The sequence below is a fragment of the Rhea pennata genome, chromosome 6, assembly GCF_028389875.1.
Source record: "Rhea pennata isolate bPtePen1 chromosome 6, bPtePen1.pri, whole genome shotgun sequence".
NCBI classification, from domain to species: Eukaryota; Metazoa; Chordata; class Aves; order Rheiformes; family Rheidae; genus Rhea; species Rhea pennata.
The window spans coordinates 44,150,957-44,169,133 of NC_084668.1; the positions used below are offsets into that span (position 1 = coordinate 44,150,957).

An 18,177-nucleotide genomic window follows, 5' to 3' on the forward strand; every position below is an offset into this window, starting at 1 on the left:
GGAGAATATGCTGACCAGATAAATAAGTTTTTTTACACTAATTTTCGAACTGTGTACCAAATGGTACTCCCACGCAAGTCAGAAATTGCTCACAAAATGATGCAAAACAGATCTTTTCCTTGCTGACAGGTTATATACAAGATACCTTAAACATAACAGCAGCTGTACCATGTCAGATCAAAGGTTAATTTTTGGCCATTTTCCTGTTCTTCAACAGTGCGTGTGAGTGAGCATCTAGGCAGGGTAAGAAGAGGGAAAGCATGCCTGACACTTCCCTCAATACTCTTCCAGCCTGTAACTATTCTAAGCTCAGGAACTCCCTGACTCAGTGTAGCTCCAAAGCATTTGATAACATGCAGAAGATTTCTCTTGCACAGCCTCAAACCTGTTGTAGTATGCTTTGGTAGGAGAGGTCACAGAGCCATCAGCTGAATGATGGACCATCTCTCCCCATGCTGAATGGTGCTATACCCACCCACTCCTTCCCAAAACCACCAGGAGACATGGTGAGCAATATATGGAGCTGCTGGAGATGGTGCAGAGGAGAGAGACAAGCAGATTAGAGAATTCCTGAGAAATGACTCAGCTATGCTGATTGAGCTAGACTGAAGTCCAGGAGAGGAAAGAATTGAGGCAGGATGTTTTAAGAGTCTTCAGGAATGGAAAGATCAGCTCTCCATGTCTAGTAGGGAGGACAAGAGGCAGGGAACTAAAACTGTATCAAGAAATACAGGTCCTTCAGGCCTGTTGGTCTTTGCTTTAGCCTGAAGACTTAGTCAAGCAATCTATGGAGACTTGCTTGCAAAAATCAGAAATGTTTCTCAGTCAGATGTGAGATGGTCCTTTCTCTAGGTTTCAAGCACTGTCCCAGAATCTGCTTTAAGTTGTTTCGTTTCCGCCAAGAATAAATGAATTACACTTTTTGACTTTGGGGGGGGTGGGGGAAAAAAAGGAAACTGGCTGAGCAGTTTCAAGCAAAATCCTCCAAACACTATTTCTGAGTCTCAAGTAGCTCATGTTCTCAAGTTCACCTGAAATATAGCACATCTAAGCACAGCTTATAAGACACTAGTGTGCACATAAATGCATGCTCATGCACACATACGCAAGCTGAAAGCACAGAGCTGCTTTTATTGACTTGGTGACTGTTCAATGTGACACAAAGAAATGTGTCTTGATAGAAAAGCAAAGGAGAAGGGTTACACATTTTAAATATTTTCAAATACAAAAATTGTAAACAAAATACATAGGCATTCTTAAAGTGTGGTCCATCTTTTAATTTATGTGGAAGATATCAACAATGTAACAAAGATATGTTCAACAGATTCATGCAACTAAGTTATTTCAGAAACAGAGCAATTTAAGAGGGGCGAACTTCCCAGAATGCCCTAAAACAAGGCTCTGAATGCCTTTGCTGAAGACAATAGTAATGCAGGAGTGCAAATCCATTCTTGACAGGACTACCGCTTTCCTGAGGTAATGCTTGTCTAAAATCAGTAGGAAGCTTCTGACCAGGTATGTCCACCCAGGAGAGATACTTTGTGATGCTATGAGTCTGTTCAATGCTAGAAGTGCTAGTGCATTAAGCAGTCTCACATCTGTGAGCCAAACCTCCTGAATATGAACATCATCACCCTGAGATACTGGAAGATATCTCCAAGCCAACTGGGAACCAAGAACCGGTTGAGATAAGCTACTTCCAAAGGAGTATTGGGAGATAAAAAGGAGGGAAAGACTGGATTTTGGTAAGAACAGAACTCAGTAGTACAGACTGGGACACCCTGGCCAATTTAAGTGGTTATCTTGCTGGCTAGGCAGGTTGGGCAGCCACACTGTAGCACACCCTTCCCCTTGTTGCTCAACACAGATCACTTGCCCAGCTCATGATGTGCAACATCACTTCAAGAAGCAAGGCTGCTGCACTTAGTGGAAAATACTGGGTCCTGCACAGGCTGTCTTGGCACTCTGTGCCCCTGACCAGCTCCTCTTACTGAGGGAGACAGAGAGAGAGTGCCACTTCTCAGAGGAAGAGGAGGAAAAGGTGGGGTTACAGGACCCAGGTCATATCCCAAGAGAAACATCACTGAAGTGAGCCAACAGCCCGTGCCGTCACTTTATTCCATGTAGGAGCTCCCCTTACATTTAAGCCACTTGTGTGTTGAAGGAAAATTTTCCAATATTCTTGAGATAATAGGACCAGCCCCACAGGTTTTCCACGCAGAAGTCAGTATCCCGTGCCAGCCGCTTTATTAGCAGGTACATGCCACCCAGTCCTGCTGCCCCCATGACAAAGAGCCCTCGATTAATTACCTGCAAGTATAAGAAGAAATCCAGGTGTTGTCAGAAGTTTGCTCCTACCTTGCAGGCACAGGAAGAAGGCTCCAGACCTCCATTCCTTTTTCCCAAGCAGGACCAAGAGCTGCCACATAGCTGCACATAGCATGGGGAGCTAAAACAGGTCATCTCCCACCGCTTTCATGATGCATCACCTTCTGCCCCTACTGCAAACAAGTCCAAGGGCAGGACAGCTAGGGAAACCTCCCACCCAAACAGCCCCACAGCACTCCTCTACCTGATGCCAACTGAAATAGTAGCTCTGGCCCAACACAGTGACAAGACAACACCAGCCATACTAACGATGCACAGTAAAGGAGCAGCTCCAAAAGCAAGGGAACTCCCTGCTCCAGCTACAAGTGAGGAGATGTGAAACACAAGCAGGAAGGTGTGTTACCCCATATGTAGTGTGGAGCCCTCCGGGCTGCTCTCAAACAACTGGAGAGCCTTAATGCCTGCTTAGCATCCGCCTGGCAATGTCGTCAAACTCTCATTCCCACAACTGAGCGGTGCTAGCACACAGGATGCAAAGCTCATGAGGCTCCTCACACAGAGAGGATGGACACCAGCTCTGACTAACCTTCTTCTGCCACTTCCAGCGCTGCAATGCTTCATGGTAGCGAATTCTGGTGAATGTGACCTAACAGACAGCAAAAGCTGGTCACTATCTCAGAGGAAGCTGGAATAACCCATGGCAGGAGATCAGGGAAGCAGGGACAGAGGAGTTGGCATTACCATGGTGTACAGCGGGACGATAGTGGAAGGCATGAGGGTGTGGAGGAAGTTGTCTACGTGCTTTCGGAAAATGAACCACATTGAATTCACATGCTCTCGCATCTGCAACAGATCAACAATCACTAGTTTGCAAGCTCTCATGGAAGACATCCCTGCTCCTTGCTAGCTTTTCCCAGAGCTCTCACTATCATGGGGAGTAATGCTACAGGAGCAGAGCCTCCCCAGCCCTAGGGTCATTCAAAAGCTTAGGCTAAATTACATTAGTGTGAGGACTGCCAGTGGTGGCAGCAAACAAGCAGTGAACCATGACATGTAGCACAGGGCACATAGTTTGCTGAGTACATCACTCCCCTTCTTAGAAGGTCTAAGGGAATATCCAAAATCAGTTAACTGGTAAGCCAAGGTGAGGGAGCCATCCTGCACGTGAATGCTGAGAACAAGCAGTGAACAACCTTGGCCTCACCAGAGCCCCTGCTCATATGCTTGCCACAGCCTACAGAGCATTACAGGCTACTTGGTGCCCTGGCAGGCATCCCATCAGGGGAGAGAAGAGAGGCCAATGCAGTCATGCTCTTAAAGTTGCCGAGACCCAGGAACCTGTTTCAACTTCCATACAAGTGCTCCTGCTCTGCTTCCACAGTGCTCTCCTCAACTCCGCTCTTTGCCATTCAGATGGAGAACTGGCTCTCTGCTCAGCCTTCTCCATCATGGTTTCCCTCCTCATTTCAGTAAAGGTTCTGGGAAATCACGATTAGAGAAAACAGTGCCCACACCTGCACTGCCATCATTGCATGATGATATGCACATGCATTAGTGAGCAGGAGAGTGGCATCCAAAGCCATCTCTTAGCTGTCAAATCTCCTTTTGCCCAAGTGCTCAGGTCCCCATAAAGAGGCAGAGCATTCCCAGCACAGAGCTATAAGAAAACACACAGACACGGGAATCTCCTTAGCACAGTACAACTGGCAGGACTTGGAGGACTCAGATATTCTGCTCTTCCTTCTCCCTGCTCAAGTGCAGATTCCTTGATTAACAAAGCAGTGTGTTGCTGCACACACAGAGCCCATCACCTACAGAGTCTGTGCATTGCTCATTTACCTCTACATAGTTGTACATGGCTAAATCTGAGATCGCATGGTCATCTGGTACCCTCAGCCTGGAGAACTCGGGAAGGCAAATACCTAAGAAAAGGCAGCAGCACCAGTTAGCTCCACAGGGTTGCCAGTCTGCTTTGAACAGCAGAGGACTCCCACTCTGCTCTCACTCCTGCCCCTGCCGTCTCACTCACCAAAGTCATTGTGGAACTGATCCATTAACTCATCAAAAACCAAACAATCCTCAAAGCCCTGAGGGAAAAATTGGAAGGTTAATAAATATCAGGAATCATGTTCAAGAGAAATACCCTCATGGACACTTAGCAAGCACAGCCTATTCACACGTGTGGGATCACACTGACCACTCTATTTCAGAGCAGGATTCTTCCTGCAGGGCACATCACCAAGGATGTTGTAGAAAAAATGGCAGGAATTTGCCTTTCTCTACAGCCTCAGACTCCCCTGATGAATCATCCTCTCAGGCCTCATGAGCAGGCAGCACCACCCCGTCCTCTGCTCCCCAGAATCCACAGGTGGAACTCTGAGTTAATGGACAAACAGTTGGGTGGAATTCAATACCCACCAAACGCACAGGATGCTAGACCATGGGACAAGCCAACCCTCAAATGCTCTGTAGTTACACTCTAAAAAGAGGCATTTCTGGGTGAAAAGAGTGAAGACCTGGCAGATGCAGCCCAAGAAAGACCATGAACTTACCGCATTCATGCCTTGCCCATAGAAGGGCACAATCGCATGCGCAGCATCTCCCATTAACACACACCGGGAAGCAATGTGGTAGGAAGAACACTTCACAGATATCATGGCCTGGGCTGGCAGCAAAAAGTAATCACGCTTCAGCTCTCGCCTTCAGGCAAAACAACAGATATTTCACTTGGTGGTACCACAAGAGGCAATGAGAACAATTCATGCTGTGTCCAAGCTCAGAAAGCCAGGGTCACTGGTTTTCGGTCAGCCTTGGAGTGCAAAAACAACACCTATTCATTGAGATATTTATGCTAGAAAAAAATATGGTAGCCAGAACACCTACTTCATTAACTTCACCATATGAGTTAAGCAAGGATGCAATAGGTATGTGGTGCGATGTGATTTCATAAAAGCAGATAGCTTTGTTTCCCACAGGCACACCACAATACATTCAGACCAGTCTTGGTAAAGATCCTACTAACACTGTGTACTCTTCACTCCTATCTCAGAATCACAGTGAAAGATGGGGCTGTGCAAGCGCAACCATCTCCATTCAGCAAAATGCCACTTCTGCTCAAAAACCTGGGTCTAATGAGGATCAAGTATGTGCTTAAAGGTTCTCTGAGATCCAGGACTTTGGTAGCTCTTTAAATGCTCTGCCAGGTACTTGCACAGTATGTGTGCACACACATGAATGTTGGACTTCAAATGGACCAAATATTTTGTCTACATGTTAAGGTCTGCACACACAACTTCCCCAGGGGTAAGAATTTCATGGACATCAGTCCTCTTACTGTGAACACCTGTGGATGCTGTCACTGTAGGAAGGATATATCCAGAGGATATCCATGTTCCTAAATTTATATGAAAGGTCCGTGATACAGATAAGAGAAAAGGAAGCTACTTAATACAGCTTAATATCAGCTGAAGAAAGCCCATAATAGCTATGTTACAAAGCAGAAGTATTAATAACACTGTGTGGAACTCCAGCAGCTGTGGAGCTTCATTATTTGCAGGGGAGTGAGGACACATTGAACAGAGAAATTGTTTTCTGGACTCGACACAGGTCACAGCCCTCCCTGCCTTTGGGAAATTCAGGAGGAGTGGGACGCACCGTGCCCAAGGGCAGGGCACCAGCTCCATGCTGCTGCCCTTGTGCTGTATGTTCAGCAGTGAGAACCAACCAGGGCCCACACCACACAGGGAGTAGCACACCGCTGAGAACCACTTGCTCTTATACCTCACAAGCCCAATATTTATTTTAGCCCTGCAATTGATAAGCATCAGACTTTCAGTCAGCCCAGTGTTTTTGCTTGTTTGCTTTTTACCAAGCATGATACCTGCTAGCCCAGTCTGTTAAAATCTCAACACACTTCCCAACTATTTGAACAGCAGGATTGCCTTTGTGCTACTGATTTCAAAACATGACCTTTTAGTCAGCTTTAGTGGAGTCACTTTACCCACCAAACTCTGTCACCAGGAAAACACAGCTTATGAACAACTAAGCCATATAGCATCCCTCAAGTTTAAAAACAGCTTCATTGGTAAGTTTTTGAAACTTAATAGCAAGGATCCTGAAGTTCCCAAGCTTCACTGGGGATGGTCCACCTCCTCTTAAAGCTCCACCATGTAAACAGAGCAATACACACACTGGGAGAGGATATGTACCCCAGGATACTTCTCTTCTAGCTCTGGATCACTGATTGCCACTATATTCTCATGATACGTCGGCCCTGCTCACAGCACCTTAAAGCATGGGACATGCTCTTCTTGCTTGTCTCCAGTGCCAGGTTAAGAGTTGCAAGTCTAGAGGTAGCAGGGGCCTGCCAGCCACTACCCAGCCACTTTGCACTGCCTGAGGAACAGAGGGACCACAGTGCAGCAGAAGGCCTGGCCTGTTAGCTTTTGTGCAAGGCACCACTCACATATCATCCACACACTCGAGGGACAGGGCCGGTTCCTGCCATATCACAAGCTCATTATTCCAATGAAGAAATGAGTTCCAGTGAGCTCATTCCCCACCTCTTTTAGACCTACAGGCTATGGAGCTTCACCAGAAAGCTGAAGAGAGTGTTTGTAGCTCCCTGGTCTGTGTGGACACATTCCCTGCCTTTTACAGTGTTGTCCTGATTAGCAAGAAAAAGAGATGAGAACACTTACTCTCCAATGAGGGGAATTGAATCTGGAAAGTAGGTCTGGAAAAAATCCAGTACTTGCTCGCCAGTTGTGAGGTTCTCAAATTCTTCAAAGGGCATGAAGAGAGTGCAGGTGAAGGACTTGTCCTACCAATCAAGAGAGGAGATTTAGAAAAAAACAAGACATCACAGAGAACATCTGATGCCTGGATCACCAGCACAGTGCCCAGTATTTCTGTCATTCAGGAATCACAGTGACCAGCTTGCACAGTGGGAAATGAATACCAACAGCCCATTTCCTATGATGCGTTTATACATGCTAGATAGCACCAAATTGAAGGCATGAAAAAAGAAGGAATGAGGGGGAAGCAGAAAAAAGCAATGTGTGACTTGCTAAAGATTGGGCTTGGCATATCCCTCTGACACTCTTGCATCTGATTTGTATCATTCAGCTGTAGAGCTCTGGTTTTCTGGTGGGCTCCTGTGGGCATGGGCGAATGGATAAAGAACAGAAGCTACCCAGGTACCTGTTCAGCCCAGTGGGGCACAGCCATCTCTTGGGGCACTGCGCTTCACCCATCCACAGTCTGTCAGATGCCTAGAAAAGCCTGGAATTCTGATCTGGGAATTCTCTAAGCAGACGTGATCCCTCCTGCCCCCAGCTCGTGCTGCATTTGCCACTGCAGTGAGTTCATTTCCCCAAGCCCCATCCCATGCCCCAAGGGAGCGTGGACATGAGCTGTTACCATATTAGGCAGTGCAATCATCATGAAGGTGTTTCTTGGCCAGATATGGAGGTAGTTTGGTTCCATGGCAAACTGTAAGGAAAAACAAACAAACAAACAAACAAACAAAAAAAACACTTAGTGCCCCGATCAGCTCTGCTCAGCTCCCCCAGACCATTCACTGGTTTCCTTCTGTATTAGCTCACTAGTTCCTATCCTCTTACTCCACAAGAGGATGCAATGATCACAGGGCCCCTCCCCGTGGGGGAGGGAAAGTATCTGATGCTTCAGTGAGAAACATGGCAGGAGGAAAGAGGAGGGAAAACAGGCTGGTTTGTCATCACTGATGTCCCCACAGACACCTTGTCATATTTCCTTGAGCTGGAGTTAATCTTCACCAGCCTGGGGTAGACCCTTTAGTATCAGGGAATTCTACAGCTTGGTCCAAAACATTGGCCCCACCACTGGCAGAGAGAGATGCCTGCTTTCTCACTGGATAGCTTTAATCTCTTAGGAGGCTGGGGCTGAGCCTCACATGGGAAATGAGTTTCTCTAGAGCTGCTGCAGCAGAGCCATCATGAGACAAGAATGAAGTATCACACCTGAGAAGGCTGTGGCAACCCCTGAGACAGACACTTACATCTCCATCCTTGGAGGGGATGGTCAGCTCCATATAGCCATGAGGGATGTATTCCTGACTGTAGTTAAAGCGCGTTTGCCTCATGAACTGCTTTCTGACGGTTGAGAAGGCTCCATCGCATCCCACAATGAGATCATAAGTGACTTCCATGGGTGGCTGGTCAGAACTGAGAAGCAAGAGTCCATTATAATAACATTGTCATAAACACTAGGTTGGGTCAGTGTACCAGTCCAACATTACTGAGTACAGAAGATTATTTTTGTGTAATATTGCTGCAAAAATGACTGCATGACCTGCAGTATTTTTAATCGTCTAGGGTATGGAGAGACTGGTTTTCATTAACTAGGAAGATCAGTGTTATAAAAAATAATTATTTTGTAGACTGTCAAAAACTGTCAAAAACTCTACCATATATATCCAAACATGTAATAAACACTGTTGATGTAATGTTGTTACTTCGCAGAGCCTGTACGCTCCCAGGGCCCCAAGAGTCCTAAAAAACATGATCCCAAGATTTCAAATTAAGAAACTAACCTTTCCAAAGCCTGTCACACACAAGTCTGCACTAATGCCAAAAACGTGGAGTTTCTGAGCTCTGATGGGTTTGATATAACATATCAGTGCCAGTTAGAATGATTTGATAGTTTCAAAAAAATGGCCATGTAGGTTTCCTAAGAGGATGCACACATTAGAGACTCAGCAGGCTGTTTTTGTCCAATTGAGATGGAAGCATAATCAGAACTTAGAGCAACTATGCCACAAGGTCATCACCTGCTCTCCTTAAAGAGCAATCTGCCCCTGCCACAGCCTGAAAAACAATGCTGCAAAGACAAGTACATTTATTCCTGCACAGATCAGCAAATGTGTATCTAGCTTATTGTTGGTCCACTGAGAGGTTAGGGAATTGCTTAAACATTTTTAACCTCTCTGTGAACCCTGCTTTGATGTCTCTGCCTCCCAAAGCAGATGCCAACTTTTGTCCACTCAGGAATAACATTAGTTTTAAACTGACATTGCTCAATTGTTTGAGCTTTTATGACTTATTAAGCAAAAAGTAACTGAGAACAGTACTTTATCCCAGATCTGTACAGGGATTACCTTTTAATGGTCAATGTCCCTAACTCTGCATTGCACTCCAGGAGTTTGTGTCCAAAGTACAGTTTAGTGTTGGAGTATTTCTCTGCAGCTGTGAAAAGAAAAGGCAAGAAAATAGGGAGTTGTATTGACCCAAAATATTTCCATGGGATCCCAAAATTACAAAGACTTTTACTATTAGAGCAATAGTAGGAGGGGGGCAGCATGCACTAGAGTTATATTTTGTTAAATCTGGTAAAAATTATTTATAAATTCTATGAGAGTTCTCTCTTCGCCATAATACCATGAATATTCAACTGTGTCCATCATGACTACCATTGTACTTCAGGACTGAAAGCAGCATCTGCAGTCGATGGGAAATTTGGAGAAATTTGACCTTGACTGCACAGACTTCACATTTTGCCACATGCTGTAATTTCTACTCAGATAATACTCACAAGTTGCAGAAAATGTCACAGAACATGGAGAAGCTGAGGAGATATCTTTCCTTCTTGAGCTCAAATAATTCTGAATAATAAACTCTTGCAAGAGTTGAGGGAACTGAAAAAACAGGGCCCTCCACTCAAGGGGCAAATGCAAGGAAAGCTGTTCAGGAATTTCTGTGTATGCAGAAAGGCCTCACAGGGAGTTGTTTTAATATATTTTTGTATAAGAAAAGCAACAGAAAAACAGCACATAGGGAGAAAGAGAAGACAGTAAAGCACCTCCAGATGTGACTGTAGAAACTTTGGTCAACACAGTTCTGAGGAAAGCATGTGTTCAAGGGAACAGGACTTTCACATTTCTGTATGCAGACAGAACTGCATCTAAGACAGCAGTTTCTCATCAAAAATTTTTTTAAAACCCTGCCAGATACTGTGTTTTGGCTGACCACAAAGGTAAAAGGGATAATGTTTTTCTTACTAAATTCATCAGGTGGGTCCAAACTCAGCAAACTGTTCAACTAGCAACTCGTACACTCAGAAGATGGCTTATTGTTCCTATTCACCTCACTCCTATGCAGGGCACATAATTAACAACAGAAGAAATAACCTCACCAAATCTTTACATCTTTAACTTCAAAAGATGCTCTTTGCTTGTATTTTGTTTCATATCTGTTGTTTTCGCTTCTTCCATGTACAGAGACTGTCACGCATTTGATTCTTGGATCAACAGTGTTTAAAATGGGTTCTTAAAGCGAACTTTATTTTCTTAGGACAAACTCTAAATTCTCAGTGCAAAGAGCATAAAAGTATTCACAAAAAGACCTGGAAACTTACCTGTTAACAGCTCTCTGTTTAGATTTGCTCTGTCCACAGAGAGAATGTACTGCAAAAACAAATAAATGATGAGTTTATGATGAGGAAGTATTTCTGAAGACTGTTTTGTACAAACATACGAGAAGAACTACCTCCTCAAAGAGTCCCAGGATAGCCCCCCTGAACCTGGGACACATACTTCAGTCCGCTCCCCTCTTACACCATTTTTTCTAAGAGTATGACCACCAGCTTGTATACATTTTCCAGCAGTGATCTACCTACTATGAAATGGGGGAAGAGAAGAGGAAGATAATTGAAACAAGGCTGACCCAACTGTATTGTATCATTGTATCCTTGCGAGAGAAGAGTTATGAGAATTGAAGAGTTATAAGTAAAGAGTTATGGGAATCAAAATCTGTGTGCTTTATGTATTAAAAAAAAACAAACAAAAGCTATTTGGAGGCACATGCAGCCACATCAGTAAAAGGCTTGCAGATCTGATAATGTATAAAATAAATATCATCTATTTTCTCAGGATAGGAAAGTAGCAAATCCTGAGATGGGGGTAAATGAATTTCTTTCTGGAATGCTGTTACCTCAGTCTTGTGGATGCACCTTAATCCCTGTTCTGTGGGCAACTGCTACCCATCACACAGTTGTAAACAATTTCAAAGATACCCTGCTCTTAGAGGTACTCAGAAATGACAGTAGGACACCAGTACCTGGTTCTTCTTTCCATAGGGGATTGAATATTTTTTCCCTGTAGGTGTATGTATCCTTCTTGCCCACATAGGAATGCCTTTGGACACAATCTAAAATTGAAAGCGAACAGGCTTCAGTCTTCCAGCTGTTGAGTTGCTAAAGACCACGACACAAACCACTAGCATCACCCCCCCCGCCCTTAAACACCGTATCCAGTGTGACAAACTGAGCCAGAACCAGCAAAATGGGATGCTCTGTGCTCATATACTTTTGTGTCATCAGCAAGGTTACTAAGGAAAGGTTTACAAGGTTATGGACACAGAGTCACTACATTTTATTGAGATAATTTACAAGTTCATTCTCACAAAAATCAGAAGTAAGTGATTTTTGGACCAAAAGGAAAAATCCCAGGGTATAGGAGCTGGGGGAATCAGAGCCAAATTACATCTTGGGATATGAGCTGACAAAACCTGGGTTTCTTCTCTACATGGATTGGGGGGGGGGGCAGGCATAAAGATCACTCCAATGTGAACATCTGGATTTTAAATGGCATTGAGCACTCTGGAGAAGAGGCTAGGCTCTGAGCCAAGTGCAGTATAAAGAAATCATAGCATGCCCAGGCACCACTCCAGAGTCCATTGAGGAAGGTAGTGAAAAGGGTAGGCCCAAAGCTAGAGGATTTATGAGAAAATTAAAATCTGAGCATTTCAGAGGTGAAATCAGCTTCTCTCTTTCACTTTCTGCTTGCATATTTGGGGATTTCACTGACTTCTGCCATGTTTGACCTCACCCTCCAAGAGGGAAATGAGCACAGAGGGGAGGTAAACACTGGAAGAAGCTGTTTGTCTGGTGATCTCACGGGGGGGTGACATGACTGGTGAGCACCCACTGTCACAAAGTCTGCAGGCCTCAGCAGGACCCCAGCTACTTGGGGATCAGGGTTCTGGCCCCCAGGGCAAGGGAACCAGCCCTGTGCCACAAGGCAGTAGAGAGCCAGGCTGCTGACACGCTGCAGGATAGGTTTACCTCAGCCCTCACGAAAGCAAACCTACCCCTGCAGTGACACCTTGGTGCTTAGGGGGCAGAACAGAGAGGGCCCATCCATCACCAGCCTACGTTAACAGCATCTTAATGGGAAAGGAGGAGGGTACCTGATCTTCCATCCCTACAGCTTTGAGGGCCTGGCGTCCTCTGTGGGAGAGCGCCAAGTTAATGCTTCTGCCACGGGTAAAACTTGCAACCCGGATATCTGCAAGGAAAGAGAAAGAGGAGTGGGTTACACGAATGCCAATACCTCCTGAGCAGGCAAGAGCCCAGGCTGGGCTGTCTCTCCTGAAATCTCCACAGCGACATCAGGCCAAGATGAGGTCTGCAGTCACGGCAGCTCCAGGGCAAAGTCAGCGACTGAACGCATAGCCTTGCTGGACTACAATCATAACTCTGACACTGAAGAACCAGAGTTCCTCATACCCTCTCTGATATGACCCTGGTCTCCATGACAGCATCCCCCCTGCCATAGCTGGACCATGATTGCTGGACCACAGGCAGAGCAGCCAGGAAAAAAATAACTCTGCCTCCTGGGCCCTGACTATGAAGGTAATATTTTCAGAGGTCACATATGCTCTCTCCTTTTCCAGATGTCTGATGTGAATCAGGGTACTACTGGTCAATCCCATGGTGTAGTTGCAGCTGAGGTGGGACCTGCACCATTTACTGATTTATAGTGGTGGTATCTGTATGATGTCTCTAGCAAAGAATCACCCGCCCTTCTGCTGACATCTCTCAAAAAACTGCAATGCATAGCCTCCACAGGTTTTCCCAAAGGCTCAGTGATACTGTTTGCGTGTCGGTTTTGAACAGTGTTTTATGTAAAAACAGCATTCTTCCTTACACTGCATTTAGCATGGTCACTGCATCTACATCCCACTCGTATCGAGGCTATGCTAAGAGAGCTGAGGGAGACGGTGAAAAACTGTGCTGTTCTTAGGCCTCCTGGAGGCAGGCGTATGGGGCAAGCCTTGCTTGGTGTGATATGCAATGCAGAGATGCCAGAGAGAAACCTGCCATCTCTAAGTGAATCTCTGTACATTTTTAGAGTCACTTATGTTTTCTAATTTCCTATTAATGAAGAAAACTTCCCCTGTTCAAAACAGAGTGGGAACTGAAGGAGACTGTAGTAAGAAGACGGTATGAAGGACTTCTTTTCTGGACCTGTACAATTTCTCTTGCTGCATGAGGAAAACAGTGCCTTAGCAATTCTACCCATAACAATTTGCTTTTATGCCTCACCCCTCCCTCCCAATATGAACCGTTAACAAAGGTGTCCAGAAACAGGAGCATTGAGAAGGACATGCTTGAGCTAGTTAGAGCCCTGGAGGGCCAGAGCCTAGGAAGCAGGGGATGCAAGGCTTCACTTTTGTGAAGAGACACTGGATAGAGAGTCCATATGAGAGACATATGCCAACAGAACAGTAGCCAGAGACAGTAGCTGAAGCTTTCTGAGGTGCCAGGAGGCGGCACATATGGCTTCAGCACATTGGGATAAAAATACAACTTCCTCGAAGTACGTGCTCAGGGGAGAATTTTGTCCATAGATCTGAAAAAAGGAATTCCAAAGCAAGACAGAGAGGAGACATTGAAGGATCCTGATAATGAAGGGCAGAAGTGAGATTAGGAGGCAGCAGAGGACTTGTCTCAGAGATGTCCTTGCCTTGTGGAAGATGCTGCCTCCCACGTCTTACATCCAGCAAAGGCGGCAGATGTTAGAAGGCACATTCAGCTGTTGGGAACACAGCTGAGCAACTGGGGAGGAAAACCACCACAGAGAGCTTAGACTGCCACTTCCTCAGTCCCTTTTCTAGTCTCAAGGAAACAGCTGCTGCTGCTGAGAGCTGTGAAGGGACTGCTAGATCATGACAGTTGCACAAGTGCCATAGGACATGTTGTCAGTAAGAGCCATTTCTCCCTCTGAACAAAGACAGTTGAACAATTTATGCCTGGGAACTTCTTATCCTCCACTGAGTACCACAAACTCATATTCCTGGGAAACTGCCCAGTCACGTTCTTGGTTACTGTTAAAATTCTGATAGAAATATTTAAGCACTGACATGTGCTCTTTCAAATGAATTTATTTGGATTTGCATTACTGTCTAGCCAAAAGTATGTATTTATTGCACAGAGTCTTGTCCCAGTAATTTTCAAGATGGATCACATTTCAGCAAGAGCAACGGGCCTAAATTCAGCAACTGAATGGCAAAATTCACCTGACTCAAAACTCGTGCAAGAACAGCCATACTTGACAAACCACAGATCTACAGAGGCTAAGATCCTTTCTCTGGCAGTGACCAACATTTACTGTTTCAAGAACAGTAGAATAGGACTGACATGTAGTGCTGCTTCCCCACAGTACTCTTCCAGCCTCAAAAACATTTGCATGCCAGGACTCCAAGGGGGAGAAGTGTTATCCTTGCAGTGATAGCTGGGTGGACTTTTCTTCAATTAATTTGTCCAGAGGCTTTCTAAATCCATGTAACTTCTAGCATCTACGACATCCTAGAGCAAACAGTTAACATAAGAAGAAACATTTCCTTTCGTTTTGAATCTGCAACATACTTTATTCACTTGAGGCCTGCTACTGCTTCTGCTAGAAGGAACTGCAAACATTACCATATCCTGCTTCATGTGCCTTTTTTTTTTTTTTTTTTTTTTTTTTTCTGAAGAGTCTCAGCTTGACTAGTTATTCCTCATAAGAAAGCCATTCTGCACCTTTGGTCACCCTCATTTCCTGTCCTTGAACTTTCTCCAGCTGTAACTCATTCTTTCTGCAATGAGAGCCCCAGAATTGTGCCCACAGCTCAAGATGGGCACATCTGGGATTTGTGCAGCCTGCAATAGTTTCACATAACTGCCCACTGCAATGTCTTCCTGAGCAGTAACAGTTGTGACAGAGCTTGCATTTTATATGTAAAGTTGGATTCTTCTTCCCAAGCGCCTCTGTTTACATTCATCTGAATTGAATTTCACCTTTCGTATTATCATTTTCATCTGCTGTTTTCACTAGTCATTTAATGTGTCATCTCTGGCCAGGTTTTATTTCTCTGAGCTGATACTGGAAGCAAATATTTTTTCTCTCTTTTAGCCAGCATCTGGGCTCAATTACTTCTCTGCTGTGGTGCTGAGGAAGCTAGGGGCTTCCTCAAAGTGCTCTCCATCTCTTCAGGGAGGTGTGCAGCTATCTGAAGATCTTGTGATTTTCCAGATTTTTAGATACCATCTAAGAAACACAAACGCTGCCATGTTTCTACCAAAGCAGACAGCCCTGCTGGAGGTCACACACTTCTGTGTGCCACAGAAGATTGCTTTGAGAAATGAAAATACCCCGCTCCATGTCAAAAAGTCCATTAAAACAGTGAAGCTATCACACTTGCACGAGTCTTCCCACTTCCTCCACAATGGTTTCTGAAGTTGTAGCTTTCTTCCAGTGAGAGCCTTTGCCACTAGCCTCATCAGAAGGCAAGGTCAACCTACTTACTCCATGTGGATTCACTACATCTAAACACAGAATGCAGGACAGCTCTTCCAGCCCAAATCATTTCCACTCTTGCTGCTAGCATGCCTTCCCTCCCACTGATCACAGTGGTTATAAGTCAAGTCAGTGCTTTTATTCCTAACAGACAACAGCTATCCACAGTGATTGCTCAAATTTCTGACTCAGCTGGGGTCAATGGCACCAACCTATAATTCTTAACAGAGACCAGCTTTCAAAGGGGAGAATTTAATCAATATTTAAAAGGAAACAATTTAGCAACTAAATGGTATGTTCTATCCATACAAAACAACATATTTCAAATAAATGCTCCCCCCCAACACACACAGAAGCTAAAGGAAAGAGTTAAAATAATATCCCAAAACAAATGCTTTAGAATTTTTTTTCTTTTTCCAGTTTCAGTGTGCTCATGAAGTTCCATTTTTACTTTTTTCAGGAACTGCTGTAAGAGACATCAACATATTAATAAAACAATAATAGGCTGGACTTACCTTCTCTGGCTTCATAAACATCAACATGGAAACCTCGTCTAGCAAAGAAACGGGCATTTAATGCACCCACCTACAAGAGAAGGACCAGGGATTTTCATGGGTACAGAACAATTCTCTCTCTACTTGGAAGCTCCCTACTCCTCTGTGAACTATATTTATATTCCTTGATAGAATCCAGGGTGCTGCAGCATTTCCCTGCTGACTGACTCCAGAAAGGTAGCCTGGCCTACCTGTACAAAAGCAAAATATTACCTTAAAGAAACAGCATACATATGCCCCGCTTTTTATTTAAGCGGATGCCACTGTCTTCATTATATCCCACCCCACTGAGTTTCTAATTTTCGCCATTAATCCATGTTAGAACAACTACTACAGATTCTTTATTTCAGGACTCTGTTCCAGCAGCACAGGGACCAAGAAGCTAATGGCCAGATAAAAAATCTCAAAAGATACTGAGGCGTTTTGATACTCCATGCTGTCTTTTACAGTCAGTCGACCCTGCAGTTAGCAAAGGAAGAAAATTGTGCCCAAAGACTGGAGGCAGGACAGTATTTTTTCTTAGCCTAGTAGTTATATGCCTATATTAGGTGGAAGGTAACCAAGTCTCAGGCCCTGCAAAGTATTTCCCGTTACTGAGTGACTTGGTTAAAATGAGAAATAGCCAAGATGCCAGACAATTTCACCGCTAGCCCTGTTCAAGGCTTTTTGAAAAGGCAGAGCCTGACTTGTGTTTTCCCAGCATGTGGTGTGCCTTCACAGAAGAAGCAGGCCTCTAAAGGTGCAACGATTCTCTATTGCTGTGTGGGTAATCCCCAAACAAGGGCTGTAACTTAGTGTACCTGAGGCAGTACTATTCCACTTCCCAAATCCCTTCCCCAGAAAAAAGTACTCTTTGGGCAGCAGGATTTATTTGCTTATACCAGTCTAGGCAGGTGTTGTAGCTCTCGTACCAGGCTCAAACATATGTTTCACTTACACTAGTGTCTGCCACAGACACTAGCGATGTCTCTAAAATCATCTCAAAGAGCAATTCTCTTAGCAGGACAGCCTAGCTGCACAAAAAACGGCTTGCTACCTCCCATGGTTGTAACTCAACCAACTCCTTGATAATATCCTATCCTCCAAAGGAGGAATATTTTAAGAAAAATATGCTGGAAAAAAATGTTGTATTGAGACTTGAACTCAAGAGAGGAGCTATTTTCTTCCTTAATTTGCAAAACAAAGCAGCGAATGAACCGTGCTATGTGCAAGTAAACCTCCCACAGAGGAGGAAGATAAAATAGACAAAGGAGTTGGTTGCATTTCAAACATCTGCATCTCTTCCCTCAGCTATCACTGACCTGTCCCTGCTGCATTTGCTGTCTGCATAGACAAATTCACTTTTATGTGGCCACCTTTCCAGAAATCTTCGTATCTAAGCTCAGCTCAACCAAGCAATCACCCAGCCTATAACCAAACAACACCATCATGGCCCTGACTCCCTGACAAATGCAATCAAATGAGACAAAAAAATGCACTTCCTACCAGACCGCCTCCGACAATGGCTACTTTCTTCCCCTTTGTATCACCGGACTTCATTGCTGTGACAGGCTCTGAGGAGCAAGTTTTTACTGCTACTGCGCCTAAAGAAACCAATGCCTCTTCTCACTTTGCTGATGTGCTACATTTGCTAGAGGGGAGGAGAAAGGAAGGGAAGTGAGTGGCTGAGTCATGCCTTCTTTCCTCTTTCCTGGTTAA

The 18,177-nt window shown here is 44.7% G+C and overlaps 1 protein-coding gene across 1 annotated transcript; it reads right to left on the minus strand.

The window, feature by feature from the left end:
- Window positions 1-2,073: 2,073 nt before the first annotated feature.
- KMO (kynurenine 3-monooxygenase) lies at window positions 2,074-18,018 on the minus strand. The gene is made up of 15 exons (XM_062578909.1): window positions 17,965-18,018; window positions 16,441-16,510; window positions 12,555-12,652; window positions 11,424-11,513; window positions 10,723-10,771; window positions 9,467-9,554; window positions 8,369-8,534; window positions 7,750-7,821; window positions 7,029-7,150; window positions 4,881-5,028; window positions 4,358-4,415; window positions 4,168-4,250; window positions 3,070-3,171; window positions 2,915-2,974; window positions 2,074-2,310 (listed from the first exon to the last, which is right to left on the minus strand). The coding sequence occupies exons 1-15, from the start codon at window positions 18,016-18,018 to the stop codon at window positions 2,143-2,145; spliced, it is 1,428 nt and encodes a 475-aa protein (XP_062434893.1). The 3' UTR covers window positions 2,074-2,142.
- Between the last annotated feature and the right edge of the window lie 159 nt (window positions 18,019-18,177).